Source organism: Canis aureus, chromosome 31 (genome assembly GCF_053574225.1).
Source record: "Canis aureus isolate CA01 chromosome 31, VMU_Caureus_v.1.0, whole genome shotgun sequence".
NCBI classification, from domain to species: Eukaryota; Metazoa; Chordata; class Mammalia; order Carnivora; family Canidae; genus Canis; species Canis aureus.
The window spans coordinates 43,796,013-43,812,916 of record NC_135641.1 but is presented as its reverse complement, the minus strand read 5'-3'; the positions used below and the strand labels follow the sequence as shown (position 1 = coordinate 43,812,916).

Sequence of the window (16,904 nt, the reverse complement as noted above, 5' to 3'; positions counted from 1 at the left end):
CGTGATTCTGGAGACCCGGGATCAAGTCCCATGTCGGGCTCCCTGCATGGAGCCTGCTTCTCCCTCTGCCTGTGTCTCTGCTTCTCTCTCTCTCTCTCTCTCTCTCTCTCTCTCTCTCTGTGTCTATCAATAAAAATATTTTTACAAATAAAAAATATTAAATATAATTAAATTATATTATCACATAGGTAAAATACAAACATAACTTCCAAACTTTGGTATTCATTCACTACAGACTTTGAAAACTTTTAGACATACCTTTATTTCGTTTTGACCCACAAACATTACTTTAGTATTAGGAATAGGTTCTGAAGCGTTCAATCAGTTATTTTTGTTCTAAACTCACTTTTTAAAAGTCTGATAGCTAAATGGTACAATAATGACACAGTCCAAAGTATTTTCATTATAACTTATGATTGAAGTTGTATTTTAACAAAAACCATTTAACTTTTGTAAATATGGTAATATTTGGTCTAAGTCATTTAGAAAAATAAGTAAAGTCAGTCAGTGGAAAATGGAAAATATTCTGATTTAAAAAACAACAGCAGATTTAGCTTTTAAATACATTAAACGATTGTTTCCTGACTTTGTGTTCTAGTCCTGACCATGTTTTCTGTGATCAATGGAGCAGCCCTGGAGTCTTATAATTATAAAATATAGAGCATATTTTGCTCTTTTGTAATTACTTCTGAGAACTGGGTATGAAGTACCTCATTTAATCAGTCAGTGAATAAGTGTACACTTTCTAAGTATCAAGACAGTGTTTCTTTTTGTTTTTGTTTTTTTCTAAAAGACTTTCAAATAGTGTCTTAAGAAAAAGAAACAAGTTTGCTTCCATACAGAAAACCATACCTAAAAGCACCATACAATGGTGCTTAAATATTTTTTTCCATCTGAAATATTCATAGAATGCCACAAAAATAGATCCACTGGTATCACCAATACCAGGAAAAATTACTATAATGCACAAAACTTTCAATAAAAAATGGAGTTTTCTCTTTTTTTCCTATCTTTCTAGCCTCACTGCCACATCACACATAAGATCACCAGTGTGCACACTCATACACCACACACACACACACACACACTTACACAAATACCATGAATATTCTATCTCTAAAAAACATTGAGTCTCTTATGCTCATTGTTATATTACTACACTAGCAACATATATTTTTGATGCTCTTAGCTAAATGCATATTTTAATTGTCATAAGAAATTAAATTTTAATTTTACCATCTTAAACTTCTATTGCTTAAAGTAGGGTAAATGCTGTCAGTTATTAACTAGAAGAAAAAAATAATTATTTTGTAAATATTCAATTAATGTCATCAGACAAAAGGAAAAGGAGACTGGATTGAATTAAACTATAGATCAGCAAATCTGAAAAGCATGCAAATGCTTCGTGTGAAGTTAGTTTACAAATATAGTGTTTCTCAGCATTTATTTTACCTAAACTAGAAGATTTCTTATTGATCTTCCAATTGTCCGTTTGTTGAATATTGACTGGGGAATCACCAATATCTATAGATTTTTCCTCACTAAATCCCCAACTCAACATTTTAAGTTAAACATTTTTAAATTACGTAAATTGTATTAAGTTTATTTGTCTTTAAATAATACTATCCCTTCCTAATCTGTGGGAAACATTCTATTTGAAAAGTATAAACACCTAAGAGTTGTTTCCTACCTCTCACTTCCCCTCTGGCTCTTTGAGGAGGCTTCCCAGTGTAAGAATGCTTTGTGAACTTAAGTGGTGGTTGGTTAAGTTACATGGGGGCCAAGCAAAGCACAATTAACATTAAAATATAAATATTATCAGATGAATAGATAGGAAAATGGTTTATTTGTAGGAAATTACAAAATCATTTGAATTCCAGATCATTAAAATTCTAATTATAAGGGTCAAACTGTAAATAAGGAAAATTTAAAAATGAGTTAATACTTAAAAAAAAAACAATTAATACTTACAGATATTTTTTCCTATATAACAGTGAGTACTAAGAATGTGCTGTCATTCCTTTTATTAAAAAATAAAAAAAAAACAGCAGTAGCATTTGTGGATTTTTATGTGTAATTTCACCATGTAAAAAAGGCATAAATATATGTATTCATTTGTAATTTCACTGCCAATAAATTTAAGTCCTATAAGACAGGAGGCTGATGTGTGGTAGAGATCTAGACAATGGCCCAGCCTCCATGTTCCAGTAGGATTTATATGATTTCTACTTGTCATGAAGTATACAGTAATTTTTTTTATTATTATTGCTTTTGTGAAAATAGCTCCAAAAAGAAAGCCAAATGCTTTTATTGCACTTATAAAATAAATTCCATACCAGAGTGCTATCCAGCAATTTGGGAATATGTGAGGGTCTTAGGATGAGCTTTACTAAGTTTCAGATTGTCACAGACAAATCTAAGTGAATCCATTAGGACATAAAAAAGAGCCTTCTGCCTTAAAGCTTAAAGAATTAAAGCACTCTCCCATAAAATAAACTGCTAAAATACAAAACTAAAATAAACCTAAAGTCTCTCCTCTAGTATTTAAGCTTAAGGGAACTAGTGCAAGTTAGATCTTGTGAACTGGGGTGGCTCTTCCCCAACAACATACGGATGTGGAGGCATATGGCTAAGCGCCACTTGCCTGTCATAGTTTCTACTGCATAGCGTAGGGATTTTCTCATCAAACCCTAAATTAATACATAGATAGTATTTACAATAAAACTAATGAGATCTCTTCCTTCTTGTTCACACATTTTTCTACTCATTTTGGGAGATAACATCACAATTAGGTTCCCTTTTTGCTCCATCTCGGATGCAGAGAATCCCACCAAAATTTATTTTTGAACTATGATTTAGTAACTACGGCATGGGTAAGAAAAGGTTAATTTTTCTCTTTACTCATTCATCCACTTGTGCCCAATCTGGATTTTATATAATCTTAAATAATTTGAATATATTGTCTCACATCATGATTAAAACTCTACCGGTGATTTAAAATGTCATCTTCCCGTCCGTCACCAGTTCAGGTCTGTTGTTGAAGAAGTGAACTCTGTTTCCTTTCTTTGTTCATGCACTAATGATACTTGTCTATAAATTGAAGATAATAATGGTCCCTACTTCAATAATAAGATTATTATGAAGATTAATGTGATGGTACATTAAAAAAAAATGCGTATTAGCACGATTAGCAACTGTGATACACAAAGAAGTCAGTTGGTTCTCTGCTTTTTTCAACCCAGCTGCACGACAAACTCTATCACCTCACTTTCTCGTTTCAGCCCCAGAATGATGCTTGTTGGACCCGTTAAAGGAGCTCAGCTGTTACCATGCGGCATAACCGTATTTAGTCCGTGCTTCCGTTTTCTTCACTATGTGAATATGTATTGATGTATCACCAATGATTCCTCCAAATATCTGGGATAATCCACAGAACACAGAGATGGCCAGAGTGGAATTTAAAGACTTAAAGACTCCTCTGCCTAAAAGACAAGTGTGTGGCAAGGCTCTGCCTAGGTGGGGGGGATTCCACGTAGATCTCTGTTAAATCTACTCATGGGCCTATAAATAAGATGATGAGGGGAATTACACCAGGTTCTTAATAATTGTGTCCTATTCTAGGTAAACCACTACTTCGCTGCTTTGTAGATATGGCCAGAAGCTTTCATAATGTAAACATTCTCTGGAGCAGTCAACTATAAAGAAACTTGTTTTAACTCCTAATCTACTGGTTAGGATTTTGAGTATTTGACCTATAAATTCTGTTACAAATATTTTTGAATGTCTTCTCAAACTTGAAATTTTTTTTTTTTTTTCTAACTTGAAATTTTTAATCGCCCATTATTTCACCAGTCCGATTTATGTAACAGGCCCCTACCACTACCACACATGGCATCACAGTCGTGCATACCTCTGGAAGACTGAACACTCAGAATTTATGCACCAGCAGCAATGCTATTCTATCTCCCATTGCCCGTTCAAAACACGTCTACAGGGGCTCCTGGGTGGCCCAGTCGCTTAAGCATCTGCCTTGGGCTCAGATCATGATCCCAGGGTCCTGGGATCAAGTTCCGAATCAGGCTTCCTGCTCAGTGGGGAGTTTGCCTCTCCTTCTCCCTCATCCTCTGTCCCTCCCCTCCCCCTGCTCATGCTCCCTCCCTCTATCTCTCAAATAAATAAATAAAATATTTTTAAAAAATCACCAAACACCTAGAAGAAGACTTCTTCTGATTATTGGCAATTTTAAAAGTCCTATAATCAATTTGAGTCAGTTGTCTTAAATAATTAGAATACGTTGTCTCACATCATGATCAAAACTCTACCGGTGATTTAAAATTTCATCTTCCCGTCCGTCACCAGTTCAGGTCTGTTGTTACTGTTTCCTTTCTTTCCTCATGCACTAATGATACTTATCTATAAATTGGAGATAATAACGGTCCCTACTTCAATAATATGGTTATTATCAAGATTAGTGTGATAGTACATAAAACTGCTTAGAAAGAATATCTAGCCCATATTACTAACAATGGAAAAATATAAAGAAGTAGAAATCATCCATAATTCCATTGACCTAATTTATATAATTGGCCCCTAGAGGCTGGAGGAAATAATACTGGAGAAGCTGGGATCCTTTTTGGGTCAGAAGAAGGTGCATCGGAACAAGAGGGTGTGTGTGGCAGGGGCGGGGGACAGACAAACAAACCATTTCTTGGCCAAGAGAAAATAATCCATTCCTACTAGTCTAGCTCAGACCAACAAAAACATGTGATTACTTATACTCTTTTGTTTCACTAGAACATACACCAGTTTATATCAATTTTGTTTTTTGGATAGTGTTCAGATCAGTATGGATTTGGGTCACCTCTCTACGACCGTATGCTACCTTTTCAAGAGGCCCTAGGAACATCAGTGCCTTTTATGGACCTGAAGGACCAGGGGAGCTGGTCCAGGCAGCTACCTGGCCTCCCTTTAGAAGCCGATCGTAGACACTGTTTCCAGGTCTCCGGCATATGTGTGTGTGTCTGTATATCCAGCTCTCCCCGCCCCGTCCTTCCAACCTTTTACAAGCCAGATGCAAGAGGTCTGACAACATTCTAACATGCTTTTACTTATTTCCTTTGAAATGCTGGGGTTGAATAGTTCATTTTGAAATGCATGGGCTTGTACATACTAGAGCCTCAGTTAAAAATTCCATCTATCATCTCGATTAGTGAGCTAGTTGGCCAGCTACATCTATCTACCGGTCTATGCTAATGACACACATCCACGTTCAGGAGTTAGGATGTGAGATGGGACCGCCTGGGTGTGAATCCTGGTTCTTTCATTGAACCCTGTGGCCGTCTTTGACACGGTTGCTTATTGTTTTTCCTGCCTTAGTTACCTTTCCTGTAAATTGCAGATAATAATAATCCCTACTCCGCAATGTGATTATTGTGAAGATTAATGTGATGATGCATTTAAAGAAAACACTCAGAAAAGTATTTATCCCATAGTACTAACATGCTCTCTTTAGAAGTGGCATTAATATAATTATTAATACTATGATTATTGTAAATATCTACCTTATAACTTATTTGACTTATGAGGATTTTCACATGCCATTCGATATTGTTCTTTACATTATAATTGTAGAGTATTTCACCAAACAGCACCATTTTCAATACCAAACTGGACTTATATATCATTTCTAAAATTTTCCACAGTTCATTATCATTGTTTATCATTTCTGTTTCTCCCTCTTTAAGATATACTGATTTAACTGGAATTACTGGACCAAAATGTGATTAAATGAGAAATCATACTACTAAAAATTAATATCACAACAATATACAATATATCATATATGTCAAACTTAATGTATTTTCAAGAGTACCTTAAAATTCTGGCCAATTATCTAATCATCAGACACTGATTTAAGTATAAGGGCGTCCATGGAAGGTAACGGATAGCAGATACAGGACATTTTCTTGTCTCCTTACAGACTGTGCAAGCAGATTTCTGGAAAATTTTTGGACCTGGTAAGCAAAGATCTTTAAGTGTTGGATAAGGACAAATCCAATATATCTTCAGAACCAGAGAGTTTCAGTGACACAACTACACTGACCATTCTTTTTTCTTGTTTCTTTTTAAGCTGTATATATTGATTTTAAATATGGAGAGATCACGTGCTTGCAAGGGAGAATGGGGAGGGGTCCCAGGGCCAGGGGGATGGGTAGGGAGTTTTTTTTTAATATTTTATTTATTTATTCATGAGAGATACAGAGAGAGAAGCAGAGACACAGGCAGAGAGAGAAGCAGGCTCCCTGCGGGGAGCCCGGTGCAGGACTCGATCCCAGAACCCCGGGGTCACGCCCTGGGCTCAAGGCAAGCACCAAACCGCTGAGCCCCTCAGGGATCCCAGGGAGAGGGAGTCTTAAGCAGATTCCACGCTAAGTGGGGAGCTCCACACGGGGCTCCGGCTCACAACCCTGAGACCAGGACCTGCGCCAAAACCAAGAGCCAGATGCTTAACTGACTGTGCCATCCATGCGCCTCTGACCATTCTTTTATAATAGAAAAAGAAAATGAAGTAAGAACGAGCAGTAGTGGCTGTCTATCCTGGTGGTTCATTATGAGATACTTAGATTGAGTTGCTTTAATTATGTAAATGCATCTAGTGGATGAGTGTTAATAAACTTCTATTTAAATAAAATAAATCAAAATTCTGTTTCTCCTTAGCATATTATATTTTAATTAAATTCTTGAGCACAGTCAGTAACTGTGAAGTTATACAGTTGACAAAATCAATCACTAAGGACCGTAAATCTGCTAGATACTCGTCTAACACAAAGCACACAGTAATTAGTCAGTTTTGATAATAGAAGTTTCACATCTGTCATAAGAAGAGGACACTCTGGTTCTTATTTCTAGCATTCCACATAGGTATTATTATAAAGAATATGCCAATTTTATGAAGGTCCCACAATCCCCAATAACCGGCCTAAACGATCTTTTGTCTTAAGTAATAAGGATATTAATTTTTTCTTAAAGGTTTTAATTCGAAATCCTGTATTGAGGAAAAAAGTCATCTTCCTGTGACATTCTCTGACCCTGTACCTCTCTTTCTTCCTCTTTCTAGGTCTCTCTCGCTTCCTCTCCACTCACAGAGGCATGTCACTCCAACAAAACAGAATAAAATATTCACCCTGCCGCCAAGAAACAGCCATTGGACCAACCTTATAAAGTAGTGGCCATTTTCCTAATTTCAGGAGTGCAATCTGATTCGTTGTATTTTTCATTTTTTGAATCCTTTTTAAATCATCTGCATTGCCGTAGCTCACATCAATGACTCCAGCCTGAAAGACAAAAAGAAAAAATAAAGTCTTGCAGGAAGATGTACAGCAAACTGTCCATTTAGCATGATGGAATCATTCACAGTAATTTGAAATATTCAAAAAAGAACTATTTCTACTCTCACCCTGACCCAGTCCCTACAGACATGATTTTTCTATTTCTACCAGGGTAAAACAACTCTTCTTGTCACTTGAAAAAAAAAAAAGAAAAGGTTCAGAGTCACAAACTGAGGGCTGCTGTAGGGGTGCTGGGGGAGGGACGGGGTAATTGGATGATGGGCATTAAGGAGGCACATGATGGAATGAGCCCTGGGTGTTGTACGCAACTGATGAATCACTAAATTCTACCCAAGACTAATAATACACTGTATGTTAACTAAATTGAATTTAAATAATAAAAAAAAAATTGTAAAAGGTTTTCATTCATTTTCCCTTTGCCTTCTCCTCCTTTCTAAACAACTTTCAAACCTAATTCATCCTTCTAGCAGGCGATTGAATTCGGTCTATTATATATTAAGTTTCTGGAATTTGAACCATTTTACAAAATACAAGATTAATTTCCTTCAAGTCCAACAAAAATCATACCATTCTTAGACTTAAAAAACAATTTGAAGGCTCTCAGTTGTTATGCAGATTAGGTAAAAAGTCCATCATACGCAGCTGTTCGGGTGGCGCATATGTTCAGTTGTGACTGACACAACCTCTACAACCAACCATACGTGCCAGGACGGCATTCAAGGATTTTAGAACATGAGCTCAGACTATGATTTCTGTCACATTTCCAACCACCCTCCCTACAGTATTTTTTTTTATGTTCTACATCAAATATTTCTTATTTTTAAAAGTCCCCTTTTATTAATATCAAAATTCTATGCCTTTCTGGAGATTGCAATGAGAATCCTCTGATGTAGCTGCTCCTTTCCTTCTCCTTGAAAAGTACCACACTGAGGGGTCTATCAAACACATATTCCTATGATCCAAAATGATCCCTTTTAGTTTCCATGATTTCAATCATTAAAATAGTAATTGTTGAGGTGTCTGGGTGGCTTAGTCGGTTAAGTGTCCGACTCTTGGTTTCTGTTCAGGTCTGATCTCAGGGTCATGAGATCGAGCCCCAGCTGGGCTCTGTGCTTAGCAGGGAGTCTGCTTGAAGATTCTCTTCCTCTGCCCCTCTCCCTCCTCAAAAATAAATAAATTTTTGGGATGCCTGGATGGGTCTGTGGTTGAGCATCTGCCTCTGGCTCAGGGCATGACCCTGGGGTCCTGGGATCGAGTCCCGCATCAGGTACCCTGCATAGAGCCTGCTTCTCCCTCTGCTTGTGTCTCTCATGAATAAATAAATAAGACCTTTATAAAAAAAATAATAATAAAATAAATCAATCTTTAAAAAAATGCTAATTGTTATGCTTTCCAATGATAACATTGTAACACAGAATGTACTGTTTCCAGCTACCACATACATATGTCGAGGCATCAAGGAGTTTGTGGTAGCAAATAGCAGAAGAATAAAGATGGGGAATGGAGCCCTCTAACTGCCCATTTTTCTCAAAGGGAGCGAATTCCTTTCACCAGTTTCATGCAAAAGGCTTCCATGGAAGACTCACATGAAGAGGGACCTCTGGTTTTAGAAGCACAGGTGAGTACCACCAAGACGCCTGCAAATCTGTTGGAGGAAACATTTCTGGCATGGAAAATTTCCTGAGCCATTTCATTCATCCGGTATCCGTCAAAACTTTACTGATAGAGTAAAGCCCCTTCCTAATGTCACCGTCCTGATGAACTGCATTTCCACGCTGCCCAAGTATCCGTGACCTTCTCGACTTTGAGTCCCATGGGGAGTTGTTTCTGATTCTCTTGAGGACCTCACTGGCCTCATCTCTTCATGTACATATATAAATATAGACGTTTTCCTCGGTGAAAGCCCATCATGCACCTTTCTCAGCCCTCATCTAGACGTCCAGCATACGCTGTTGGCTTATGGTCTCAAATTGAAACAATTATAGTTTACGTCATATCTCTGAAAAGTTAAGCTATACTTTCAAATGGATTTCCTAAGAAAACTTTATTGTTAAAAACGTGTCTATCAGAATGGTTTTTGGATAATAATTTTGTTCCTATTAAGATCTGATTAAATCAGGGCCTTATTTATATAATTTTTGAGTTTGCTAATACCATTATGATATAAATAACTGTGGATTCACGATTCTAAAAGCCCGATTAAATAAATGATCACATAATACTAATAATAATGTTGAAAAGACAAAAGAATGAATACGATTCACCTACATTTTTAAACTACCTACTATTTATGTGTGATTCACTGATACCATCTTAAAACAGGGATGTTAATTGGTTATATTAATGAACATATTTTTCATATTTAGGAGGGGCTGGGGGAAAATCATACTCGTTTGAGAGGGTGTAGGCTGGACTTTGGCTTTTTGTTTGTGTATATACCAGAAAGAGTCACAAAAATACCAAGTTACATTATCAGACAATAGCTTTAATTTTAATTAAAGAGCTCTCTAATGATCTTCCTTTAAACAGCACATCAAGAGATTACACATTTTAGCACATGAGGTTTTCTTTTTTTCTCAAAAATAATCTTCAACACAGCATCATTATACCAATTTATTTTGGCTTATGCATTAAAAATCAATGATTACAGAAATCAATGTTCTCATGGTTTGGCAGGTGATAATAAGAATGTATCTACTGCCTTCACAAGATGCCTGTGAATCAGGTCCTTCCTGAAAGTCTCTCCTATTTACCTTTAAGCACACCGAAAAATCACAGCTGCAAGAAAGCGCATTGAATTTTTCTGAGACACATATCAATATACAATGATATGATAAAATGTCAAGCCATTTCTTTCCACACATTCTTCTTGCTATAATGAACCTTTTCTCACTGTATGCAAACTGTCACGCGAGAAAGTCATCGAGTCGGCCAGTCATCGAGTCGGCCAGCTGAGGTACTAGGTTTAATTTATGTCCGAATACCAAGGATTAAGTTACATCTGACCAGTCCCTTTGGAAAATATCAAATGAGTAGGAACCTATGCATTTGTTGAACTATTCACTCCTGTGCACCCAATTTTTCCATTGATGACTTCCCTGACACATAGGAGGAGGTAACTGAGAGGTGCAAAGTAAAATGGAATGAGGTCCGCTTTGTTTTAATTATTATTATTATTTTTTAACCCGGGAGAGATAGAAAAACGTCTACACATTAATTTTTACTTAAATTAAATACATTAATTTTTGACTAAGAACAAAGAACTTAAACAATAGCAATAACTGAAACAAAACAAAACAAAACCCCCCAAAATTTTATACTTCATTTAAGATTTTAAAGGATTGAAATGACAGCAGAGAGTGGTGGGCGATGTAGAAGCAGCTAACAGAGAAAGTGGCACGGATTAGAAATAAACACTAAATATCAAAATACAATTATCTTTTGTGGTAGAATAGGTGATTAGAAGGCATCATAACCTAGATAACTAGCAGTAATGAAAACTCAAAACATTAAAAAGTCATATTCCGGAAAAAAAAAAAGTCATATTCCGTTATACCCGTGGTTTTATGCTTCTACACAAAGATGGCAAGAAATCCTGAGCAGAAGCAACAGAAAGGAATGAAGAGAATTGCTATTTCCTGTAGTCAGCTAAATAAAACAAATAGAACCATCATGGAAATGACCAGGTCGAAGAAGCATCTCTGGGGTCATTCACCTGTGGGTGCCTTGTGCTCATTGATGAACAAGCCAGGGGCCCTGTTTCTCTTCTATCTCGAGGTAGCAAGAATTATTCATGCTTATGAAATGATGTATGCTTTGAAATTCTTCAGACTTGACATTTTCAACCAAATCAATCACTTTGGATCCTCTGAGCTCTTCTCTAATAGATTCTGAATGTACAGAATATTTGAAAAGCATTGCTGCTTTGACTAAAACAGTAATTTTCTACTCAGAGTCAGAAATGGTAAACCCAAGCTGTTCTCATCCTGACAAAATACGGTGTCATCAGAAGTACTATTCACCTAAAGACAAGTCTTACTTCAGAAATTCACTACTATCGTGTACAATGTAGGTTTGGATCCATTTTAAATTAGTGTTTATGTCTATTAAAAACCTGCAAAATCAAAATGTCCACCCATGGTTACCTCTGTCTTTTCTAAAAGGCATTAATATGCTAATATTTGTGAGGACTTCACAATTCAGAGATTGCTGGAATTGTATTAGTACTTACTTTCATCAGGTTTACTCAGTGGCCTCCCATCACGGATAGTATCATGGAAACCACACTGTACTGAAGCGTGAAAACCAATGCTGCTCCCTCCCGCTCTTGTGCAGGCATCACTGATCAATCATCACCTTTTCAAACTTCTCAATATGCCAATCTAGCTAATCAAGACCAATTAAGTGTCTAGCTAATCAAGACCTATAAGTAGGGAACTATATGATATTTTAATATTTAATATTTTGATGCTAAATAACTTTTAGTTATTTAAATAATATTTAGTTATTTAAAATCTTTAATAACTAGAACACAAGTAGTAATCAGTTAAAATGGATCCTAACCAATCAGAAGGGATATGAGCTAGTGTGTTAAACTAGTACATCCCAACTGAATCGAGCATTAAGTATGAGACACACAATCCATTTTGCTGTGTTTGGTATAAAAGATCAGATAAAGAGCTGGCTTGTCAATTTTACCTTTTTTTTTTTTACTATAATATACACACTGGAGAAAAAATACTTCCTACAACAATATACTAAAGTCAAGGCTTGCTGACATGATGACCAATTTCTATAGCAGAAATAATAAAGGTAAGCCAGAGTAGTAGTTATCGTGACATTTAGTAATTATTTTTAAAAATCGCAAAATGTTTTATAGTCTAACATAATGCACACCCATCTGAAGGAAAAGAAAATAATTACGTTAAAATGATTGTAATAAAATGATTGTAATATAAGTGAAACACAGTTCTGTTGGGTTTACATCTCCATGTTTTAAGTTTATAGACTGCATTCTAGAGTAAAAAAAAAATAGATTGTTGGTAAGTTTTCCCAATCTGAATAGTCTCTTACAAAACATTTAGGTATTTGAATTATTTGGCCAACAATTTAAAAATAACCATCAACCAGAGTATCTTTCCTTTTAGCTATTTTTATCAAAGTCATTTTGAAAGCCAAAATTATGTCTTTTAAAAAAAGAGAATATGAAAAATATGTAGAGAATTAGGAGAAAAACCAGGAGAAAACATAATTATGCAAGTCCAAGGAAGAGTGTATTAAAGAGGGAATTATTTCATTTTCCAATAGTATGTGTCAGATTATATTCTAGTTTCTGAAGGTGTGGAGAAAATGAGTTACAAAAGGAGACTTTGTGTTCTGGTTATTTTCTCTTGCTAGAAATAGCCAATAAAAAGGAAAAGAAAGACATCAACAAGTCACAGGACTTTTAGTTCTGGTATGCCCTAAGAACAATAAGGAAGGGTTAATACAATAGAGGGTGGCAAGGAATTATTTTAATAAGGATGTCAGGGCAGCATCACATCCAATTGATGAGGACCCATGCACTAACCTGGGGAAAACACATTTGAGGCAGAAGTTAAGTACAAATGAATGAAGAGCTCTACCAAAAGCAAAATAAAGATATTGAATATATTAAGGAGTGGCTACAGAATGTTGAAATAGGTAATTATTCATTTTCTAAAGATTTTATTTATTTATTCATGAGAGACACAGAGAGAGAGGCAGAGACCCAGGCAGAGGGAGAAGCAGGCTCCATGCAGGGACCCCAACGTGGGACTTGATCCCATGCCCCCAGGGTCACACCCTGACCCAAAGGCAGATGTTCAACCACTGAGCCCCTCAGGTGCCCCGAAATTATTCATTTTCTTATAGGGGCAGATATTAGATATGGGCGGAATTTCAGGACATGTATCAATGAAGGAGAGAACAATATTTGGTGATACCCAACAGGAGCAGGAGTTAACTGGTGTATGTACAGCTGAGACAGGTGATGGTTTGTTGCTCAGCTTTTACCAAAAAGGAGACTTAAAATGTTTATAAATTGGAAAAAAAAAAAAAAGATTTAGCCCAATTTGGTTGACAAATCTTAGAAACAAAAGTAGTACAGAAAAACTGGACTAGATTATTCTTTCTCATCCTGAGAATGGATAATATAAACAAATGCAAAATATCAGCAGTAACTGATTATGAGAGTTTCTGCAACTTTATTACTTTCTACATGTTTATTTACTATGTGTCCCTCCAGTAAACTAGGAATAAGGTTCTTTAAATAAAGTAAAAAAAAAAAAAAATGACAACAGCAGAATGGCTAATTGCTTTGGAGATAAGTTTCCTGGAGTGACTCAATCACGTCTCCTGGGGTTGAGGGTACAGGACAATGGGGACTCTCATGGTGCTGAGAGTCCAGGCAGGAAGCTGGTGGACCAGTCTCAGTTGCTTGAGAAAGGGGATGGAAGGTCAGTTGATATTGTGCAAAATGCTCCAAGTATCCCAGCAGGGCTGACATCTGAAGGATAATTTGAGGGAATTCTTGGTAAAGAATTTACCTCTTGATCACCCATTAGTTCTGCGTGAAAGGTAAAGCTTCTCTAAGGAACTTCTCTCAGGTGGAAACCAGAAGCAAGTTCTCTGCCTCTTACTATTGACTATTATTGACTTTTGTGTGGTCTCTGTGGCACTGGTCTTGGCCCTGTGTGGCCGACCGAAATATTGTGGCCACGCTCTAACTGGAACACCAGTTTCTTGCTGAGTACTGGGTGCAGGGAAGTTGTATGTTAACAAAATGGATCTCGGTGGGGGGCGAGGATGGGAGGGATCCCTGATTTATATATATATATATATAGGCATTTATAATTTTTTGTGGTTTAAATATCACATCAGGGGTGCCTGAGAGGTTGAACTCAGTGGTTGAGCATCTGCCTTTGGCTCCAGGGATGACCCCAGGGTCCCAGGATCGAGTCCTGCATTGGGCTCCCCATAGGGAGCCTGCTTCTCCCTCTACCTGTGTCCCTGCCTCTCTCTGTGTATCTATCATGAATAAATAAAATCTTAAAAATAAAATAAATAAAATAAAATAAAATAATAAAATAAAATAAAATAAAATAAAATAAAATAAAATAATAAATAAATAAATAAATAAATAAATAAATAAATAAATAAATAATAAATATCAGATCAGAATTTGGAAGTATTCACAGAACTGACTTCTACTAGCAGGAACTCAGAAGCTGACCTGAACCATCCCAGCACGCCACTGGGGCACTTGCACCTGGCTTTTTTTTTTTTTTTTTTAATTATTATTATTTTATTTTATTGTGTTTTGTTTTGTTGGCTTTCTGTACCTGGCCTTTTAAGTGGTCAAGCACTACATTACTCAGGGCTTTCCTAGAAGGTTGAACACAGAAACGGGTATGCATTAGAGGTCTGGGATGAACCTGGTACCCAGGCCTTGGCCACGTTGAGAAAGAGTCAAGGAGGAGGAGAGAGGAAGAGGTGGGTCACAGTGAGAGGGAGATGAGGGCAAGAGCAGTTCACAGAAAAGCCAGTGATGAGGAAGTTGGAAAGTGAACATAAGGGCTCTGAGAGAGAGAGAGAGAGAGAGAGAGAGAGGGAGAGGGAGAGGGAGAGAAGAAGGACGGAAGTGGACATGGGTTTATGGCATGACAGACGGGGGAAAGGAAACCAGTACTGGACCATTCATGTCCTCTGTGCTGGACACAGTACCGTGGAGATCGCATCGGCTGCATCCAGTCTACGTTCGGAACACTCAAGCTTGGGAGGTACCTCAGCCCATCTCGCAATGAGGAAACCTGAGCGTAGAAGATCCACGCGTTGCGCGAGTGCTCATGGCAGCGTGGGGCCAGGCAGTTAGCAGCTGCTCACCTAACCGTTTCTCCGAGGAGCCTGCCAGCTGCAGGTGGACAGTGCCTAGAGTGCCCCTGGGTGTCACTTGGTTCCCTGTGACTGGCACAGGAGAGGCGCCCAGGATGTGTCTGCTAAGTGTGGGCTGCCTCTTGTCAGATTAGCAACACCCAGGTGGCTGACGGCTGCATTAGTCGCCTAATCTTTCACTACCAAATTAAAACATACGGAAAAACAAATTAATGATCACAGGGCACTTTATTTAATAAATGATACTCAGCTTATTAAGGTAAGGATATTGAAGGAGTCGCAGATTCATTCGAGAGAATTCTTCCTGGAGGCCACGAAAGTAATAGAGGACAGAAATCGGCTTCTTTTAAAATCAATTAGATTAGTTTATTGAAATAGTACGTACACCTAAGGATCAACTTTTCCGCGTTATCTTTCTAGCCCTGAAAAAATGGAAATTGCAGCACCTACTGAAATGCGGTAAATGTTATTCAAAAGGTATTTATTTATTTATTTATTTATTTATTTATTTATTTTCATTCATGAGAGACACAGAGAGAGAAAGAGAGAGGCAGAGACACAGGCAGAGGGAGACTCAGGCTCCATGCAGGGAGCCCGACGCAGGACTCGATCCCCGGACCCCGGGGTCACGCCCTGGGCTGAAGGCAGGCGCTCAACTGCTGAGCTACCCAGGCTGCCCAAGGTACATATTTAAATACTAGCACTTCATGGAGATTAAAATATAAATTAAATTTGCTAAGAATGTTACATTCTCACTTAACTCGGGAAGTGGTTATGCTTTAAATCATGTCAAAACTAAAAACAAAAATGCTGACCTAGACTTTTCTGTCAGATAACACATAATTAGGATGATTCAGAATCTTCAGAAATAACTTCAGGCAAATTAGAACTTTGTAGTCAAACACGTTCTCACTAAAAATGCTGTATTTGTTTTCATGAAGGGGGTTGGGGGTGGGGGGGTCACTGCACTTTAACTGCTTAGCTGAACTCAGCTGTGTTTTAAGACTTTTATGTCATAAAATAGGCTTCTGCTCTGTTTCCCGGGTAGAAGATGTAACGTCTCCGACAAACATGTAAGTCCAGACAACATGTTGTGATAGGTCACTCCTGGGTTTGTACATGCTTCCGTCTAAATGTTAAATATGGGGAAAAAAGCAGTACGGACTTGAGATATGTGGAAGTTAAGCCCGTAGTGATGAGGTTCAACTACAAGAGCAGCACTTGGGGATCCGCCGTGCTGAGTCGGCTAAGGCATGGGCTCGGGCGACCGGGGAGAGGAGGTCACACAGGCCGGGCCCTGCCTGCAGATCCCTAAAGGACACCCGCACCGTATACATACAGGGGCTCAGGGACTCCCACCTCACAACTGTGCCCTGCTGACCAAGAGCCGGATTCCACGGGAGCAAAAGCAGGGACACAGATAAAACACAAAAGCATTCCCAGCGCTGAAAGCCTGCGTGCACCAAGCTCCCATGTTCTCCGTTGGTGGGACAGTAGTGGCTTCATCTTCTTACCCAGACAACAAAAGTCTAAATCCTTCAATTCCATTCCACTCCTTTATTTAGCTTTCTGATCACTTGTTATCTGTAACAGGAATCCCTCCCAGCCAGATGCATACAGCTCTGCCTTTTGCCATAACGCTTG

General features: G+C 37.8%; 1 protein-coding gene across 6 annotated transcripts in view; it reads right to left on the bottom strand.

Moving 5' to 3' along the window:
• NAALADL2 (N-acetylated alpha-linked acidic dipeptidase like 2) overlaps window positions 1-16,904 on the bottom strand; it is a 1,263,364-nt gene that overhangs the window by 484,410 nt on the left and 762,050 nt on the right. For all 6 annotated transcript variants that reach the window (XM_077880384.1, XM_077880385.1, XM_077880381.1 and 3 more), the window contains one exon: window positions 7,215-7,334. In XM_077880384.1, coding sequence (XP_077736510.1) covers window positions 7,215-7,334 — 120 coding nt within the window. The remainder of the gene's footprint in view (window positions 1-7,214; window positions 7,335-16,904) is intronic.